We start from the raw sequence: 6623 nt of genomic DNA on the forward strand, positions 1-6623 counted from the left end.
GGGACACTGAATGCACAAGATACTGCGGATGCTTTAATTAGAGCCGCTCTGGAGAGCTGCTTTAATTAAAACACTCCCCCACCCCAGAGCATATGTGAAGTTGCCCTACGTTCCGGCTCTCCCCTTTCCCAAAGTTACATAAAAATAAAACTTAAATGACTTTTCTCCTCTTTGCTCAGCTTGTCTCATTTATCTTGTACTTGCCAGCCTTTCAATTAGCTGCATATGTGTGCAGCTCTGTAGAAGTTGCAGAGCTGCTCTTTGCATAGTTTGCAAGCTTCTCATGGCTTGGGCTGTTTGCTCTTTGTTACGTGTACACACTGTGGGTGTCTAACAAAAAAACCACTCAGCATTTACATCAATGCCACGTCCCGGCCTCACCATCTGACTTATCCTGACTTCACAAAGAGTACAATTCCCCCTTAAATGCACTTTTTGGGTTGTTGCTGGTTGTTTGAGCTCTGTGCAGCATTTATGCCCTGAATGGCTTGTTATAGCTGAACAGAATGAGAAACGCAGGGTTTATTCTAAATGTGCATGAATGTGAAGTTGTTTGATATAACTGATGTTCTCACTGGCACACAGATTGGTTTTGTAAAATAGGGATCTTGGGGAAAGAGGGAAGCACTAAATGACGTCTTACTGTATTGCTTACGGTTGGATCCCAACCTGGCAAAGAGAACTGCATTGCCTTGGGTGGAACATCACTGATTTCTAAAGGGCTTCAGGCTGTAGCAAGAACCCACTGACTCAGTTTTCTTTATTGGATCCAGTTGTTAGATATGGAAGCAGTGACAGTCTCTTAACTGCTTATGTGCACAGCAGCTAGCCCGGGGAGGTTTCAGTCCTGATGAATGCCTCTAGGCACTATAGAACTACACATAATAAGTTAGAATAAATCTAGAAAGCATTTATAAAACTGAAACAGGCCTACAATCAATCCTGCTGATTTAGCAGGTGTGTTACGATCAAGACACAGGTCACAAAACCCATAGACTTTGTGGTTACTTTTGGAAAAGAGCATTCAGGGTTCACAGGTAGGTAAAAGCCCCTTTTTATCTCGTCATTAAAAATGGGGCTATTTTATAAGAAATTAAAGACTACAAAGCCCTTGAGGTTCTCCTGTGGGTTTTGTGGTAGTTAGGTAGTTCTCAGAAGAGGATACTGGAAAGTAAGAGACTTGCTGATGTCATTTTTAATTCACCACCAGATTCTCAAAAAAAAAAAAACTTTGTCACGGATGGCTCTATATAAGGAGCATCTATTCTTCTTCACGGCACAACAAGAATCAACGCAAAGGTAAGAGTTTGCAGTCTACTTTGATTACCTGCTTCGCTTTCCCAGTGCTTGTCTCTCTCCTCTGATGGCCGTATTCTCTCTCACTGGTATAGAACGCTGTAGTTGTACGTCCAGCTGAAGTCACTACTTTGGACTGTGAGCCATGCTGTTCCTGCAGAGTTGGATGAGGTACTCTCTGGTCTGGATCCTGTGTTGCTGCTGCCTTCCCCTCATTCTCCTTGCTGTTCCTATGCCTCCAAAAGGAGCAGGAGCTACCAATCATGTCTGCAAACTTGAAAAGAACTACTTTCAGCAGCCCTACATCAGGAATCGCACCTACACCTTGGCCAAAGAGGTACTGTAACTTCTCTGTCTTGCTCTTTCATGGTTGTATCTGAGAGCCTCATTTGCTTTTAGTTCTCAAAAGGCTGTGCTCTACGGCATGTCTCTTCCTTTCTGCTTTCTGGGCCTCTGCTCCATAGGTCTAGGTACTTGTGTCGTGGTGGTATATTTTCTTCATGCAGGTAGTCTGCTGTCTGTTTTGTACATAGAAAAAAGAAACCGCAACCCACTGAGGCTCCCTCCACTACCCATGGAAGGGTAACCCATTGGTGAAAGGCAGCTTACTTGTAAGAAGGCTCTGTGCTGTGTACTGTACTCACTTCCTCCACCTTCTGTGTGACCAGAAAATCTTGAAACAAGTGTTTACGTTTCTCTTGCTCCTCAGCCCCAACATGACTTTGGATATAATTAGTGAGCACCTCATACTCTCTCGTCAACCTTTCCTTATTCTTCTTTTGTGATGGGCTTGGCACTTCGTTTGAAATGCATAGCCTCCTCTTTAATATGTAGTCACTGAACTCTGGACCAGTCACTCAAAGTATCATGTCAGTTGTAGCATCTGGATTATTATTGTAGAATACTGTAAATTTTTTTACATTCAGACTTCTTTTGGTAGCTGATGTTTCCTTTCTCCTTCCTAGGCCAGGCTCTTGGACCAGGACACGGAAAACAGATTCATTGGACAGCAGCTCTATGTTAATATCAAGGTGAGCTTAACACACACACTTTGGATATGACAAACTCCCTGCCTTTTACCCAGTACCGTTCCTAGACTCCTGGCAGCCCTAGGCAAAATTTTAGTATTGGGCCCCCCTTTGCCAGAGATAATGATAATAATAATTTTAAAATTACCATTTTTGGGCCCCCTTTCTGTCCAGGCTTGGGGTAGCCACCTAGTTCACCCATGCCTGTGTCCAGCTACCCTAAGCAGCATTTATTGTCTTGGTATTTATCACGATGCTCCTGCTTATACCGATATTTTGCAGGAGACCAATCGCTGCTACGTGATGAAGAGTGTACTGGAGATCATAGTGAAAGAAGTACTGTGTGATCTCAAATATAAGAATCCACAAATCCATGATGTGATACACTTCCTGGAATTCCTGAAGTCGAAGCTATGTGGCTGTGTAAGTACTGAAAGCATGTATAGATTCTGGCTGCTCCCAAACTCAGATTTTAAACTCCCTTGAGGCCTCTTTTTTCCCATTCCTATCCTTGGATTTCCTCTTAAGTTGCATTCCAGCTACCAAATGTCTAGCAATTAGCAACATGTTGTAGACAGGTGAGGAGCCCACCTACTTGGTTTTGAAATCAAAGGAAACCTCAGATCAAGATATTTAGATTTAGGTTGGTGAATAAAGCAGGGCAATAGAAAGGTGTGAAAAAGAAAAACCACACTGTGGTATGTTTGGTTGGTAAATTTTGGCTGGCATGTTTTCTTTTTCAGAAATTCTCAGGAAACCTAGAGCATGCTGAAAAGAACCTGGCAGAGATGAAAAACAGAATGAAACAGGTGTGTTTATTTTCAAATATTTAACAAGACCAGTAGCAAGTAGCTGTTATACAAATCACTTACATGCTGTGGTAAGACTAGCATATCAAAGAAGAGATTTTAGCTCGTCCGTTGTTTTTCACTGCTGTCCCAGTATTCTTTCTGAGTCTGATCCAAATCCCAGTGTAATCCTTTGGGATGTTTCTGTTGAGTTCAGCTGGCATTTTTTTTTGTATAATCTAAAACTAAGAAGTGAATGGAGAAGAAAATTAGGGTCAGATCTTATTGTATATATGAGATGACTAAGGCTCTCCATAGTCTAAGTATCTACATATATAACCTATTCCACACTGCTCAAGTTCTAGAAGAGCAATTGAAACTTCTACTTTTGAACACATTCACCTTAGCTTTAAGACAAAGTCACAAAAAGTGGTGAAGAGGAAAGATCCAACTACCTTTCATATTAAGTTTTTCAGTGGTCTCAAGCAAGGTGGAAAAATGATTGTACTTACATAACTAAGTATTACTTAGATGCCTAACTGGACTAGAACGTGGCTGGTAGCTGTGAAACAAACCTCTGAAAAGGAGTGCATGAGGTTGTATTGGTCAAATGCGGGGTGGGAGGCAAGGGCAAAGGATATTAGCTCTTTAATTTGCTGTAATTATCGTGGAAGATATAGGTATTTTAGCTATAGCCCTGATCCTGAAAACATGCAAAGGCATAATTAATTGAGGTACTAAAATTCAATTTTCACAAAATTGCTGAAACTAATTGTTTTGTAGGATCAGGACCCATATTTGTTAATGATGCTATGGAAATATGTCCCATGGCAATCTGGACCTTATGTCATTATAACAACTTGTCTGCTGTAGTAAAAATATGTTACAGAAAAACACTGCAATTTTTAACTTTCTTAAAAGCCAATATGTACATTTTTTCGAAGCCAAGAACTTCCTCCATCAATTATTACACGGTTGTTCTACTGCACAAGTTGATTTCTTACTGGAAAAGAGATATATGACTGGGTTGTTTCTTTAGGTAGAAGATCTGTTAGGATTATAGGGAAGTAGGGCTGAAAAGTTATCTAGTGCAGCCCTTCCTCTCAAGGCAGGATCATCCCTGACTAACCCATCTAGACAAGTGTCATCTAACCTGCTCTTGAAAATTTCCAAGGATGGAGGTTTTACACAGGGATAATGTTCTCAGAGGTGGTAATATAATTATCCTAAACAACCTCTCAGAATTATTCTGAGGCTCTTGTCCATTTTGTGAGATTAGTATATTAGTTTGATTCATTTCTAGAGTAATTCAAAGTGGATGTGGTCAAAGTGTTAAAATACAGATTGTAGGTAGCATCCCAGTAGTGGTGGGATTTGGACAGTCTGAGATTTATTGACTTTGATAGAATGAATTGTAAGAGTAAGGTGAGTAGGAGTTGTGCCTTATTTCTACCTTCTGTGAAATAATGAGGTAGTAAAGAAATGTCATATATTTAATAGTAAAGCATTTTCTTGTATTTTTTTGTAGCTGGGAGAAAATGGAAAGAACAAAGCAATTGGGGAACTGGATTTGCTCTTTGATTACATGGAAGATGCATGCATTGAAGGACCAAAGAGAGGAGGACATAAGAAGAACCACTAAAAGTGTCTGCACGGTTTTTTTAAAGAGCTCAAGGAAAATACTGTGATGACACAAGTTATTTATCTATCATGAAAGTACACCTGTAGGATGAGTAGTTGATTACCTGGGCAAGGTTACATTAATATTTTGGACACAGCACATGGCATGCATCACTGCCTATCTTGAAAAAGAAGACTGGTATACCGCTTATGGCTCCAGTTCAGAAAAAACACATTCTTAAAAGCGTGCTTAAGACCTAGTGAAGTCAGTGGGACTTATGCCCATGCTTACATATTTTTCTGACCACGGCTCATGGTCATAGGCCCAAATGGATCTTTTTTCTAGCTTTTCACTGATTCATGCCATGCCTGTGTCTTTAAATTTGAAAATCACTCTTAGAAAATTTGCCTGTTTTTCTTCAGCTCTCCCATCTCTAGGAAGCACATATTTTAGATTTTTTTAGAAAACAGATTTCATGGATATTAATATTTAATGCTAAGTTATTTAAAACTAATAACTATACAGTGCCTTTTATTTATGTAAAGTAACTGAATAAATAATTAAGCGAATTTATTTATGAAAATGTTGTAGAGGCTTTTACATGATTTATGATATAATTTACTATAATATTTATATAACATTGTGTTTTTTGATATCTCATACATTTTAATTTATTATAATAAATATCTTGGTTTGCCAAATATTGCTGTTTCAGGAAGATTTTCTTTTTAACTTATAAATTAGGAAAACACTTCATGATGTATTGGAGAAGGAAACAATAATTTAGAGGTAGTATAATGTAGCTTCACGGGAGATGCAGATTCAGGTCTTGGACCATGCTACTCCACTCTGCGCTGAGAATTCAGCCAGAAACAATTCAGTAACAACAAGGGAAGCAGGGTCCTCTGTACAGTGGCAGGCAGGTGGCACCTGATGAAGTGAACTATGATCATTGCAGATGAGGGTTATAGGCAGAATGAAGGAACACTGCTGAAGCTGGGAGCTTCTGCTGGGAAGTGGAGATTGGGCACAGACATGGGACATTTCATTGAGTCTTCTCTGTGACAGGGCAATTCATGTGAGGAGGGATGTAGACTTGTTGGAGTCACTTCACAGCTCCGCTGGTTGCAAGAGAGCTGTGAATTCCACTTTGCTCCTTTGTCACATTTTAAGCTGGGATAGTATCATTAATCTCAGTTGAGTTACTCACCAGTTACACTGGTCTATGTGAGTAGAGACTGGTCCCTTCCTGTCTTTGCATTGTCAGCAGATTATTGTCTGACTGCTGAACATAGACATAGCCAACTTGTTCTTTGTTTGCTGTCAGTTTTTTGTCTCATATATTAACTCACTTAGATTTAAAATAATGGACATGCCTATCCCTAGAATTAGTAGGAATGGCATTTCTAATTTTTGCCTGGGTCAGTCAATGTAAAATGTGGCCAATAGTAAGGAGTGGAACTAAGATAAAAGGAGTTATCTAGATCCAGATCTAAACAAGGCATGAGCTGAGTTAAAAGCCATATATCTTTTTTGCTGAGTTCTGTAGACACCTGAGACCTTGTAGTCCTCTCACTCACATCAGTGAAAATCATAAGTCAGTGGATTTACAACGTATGTAACATTGGTATAACAGGAAGGAGAATCAGAACACTAAAGCTGAGCTAACATCAGCAGAAATGTTACCATAATTTCCAGGTCTATGAGTGATGCAACCATAAGGAAGACTAAAGATATGGAAATGGATACAATTTCTCATAGAAGCCTGAGGGAGTTGACAATATAAAGGAATAGTTTCCGGCAGGTGACTCACCCATAATTAGAGAACTACTTAATTCATGGTTTTGCATTTTCATGAAAACCGTGAAAACCAGTGATATCCACAATCAC

The 6623-nt window shown here is 39.6% G+C and overlaps 1 protein-coding gene across 1 annotated transcript; it reads left to right on the forward strand.

Moving 5' to 3' along the window:
* The first annotated feature begins 1340 nt into the window (after positions 1 to 1340).
* Positions 1341 to 4754, forward strand: IL22 (interleukin 22). The gene is made up of 5 exons (XM_019543942.1): positions 1341 to 1633; positions 2262 to 2327; positions 2607 to 2747; positions 3068 to 3133; positions 4641 to 4754. The coding sequence occupies exons 1-5, from the start codon at positions 1442 to 1444 to the stop codon at positions 4752 to 4754; spliced, it is 579 nt and encodes a 192-aa protein (XP_019399487.1). The 5' UTR covers positions 1341 to 1441.
* The last annotated feature ends 1869 nt before the right edge of the window (positions 4755 to 6623 follow it).

This window comes from Crocodylus porosus, unplaced genomic scaffold (assembly GCF_001723895.1).
Source record: "Crocodylus porosus isolate Cpor-Errol unplaced genomic scaffold, CroPor_comp1, whole genome shotgun sequence".
NCBI lineage: Eukaryota > Metazoa > Chordata > Crocodylia > Crocodylidae > Crocodylus > Crocodylus porosus.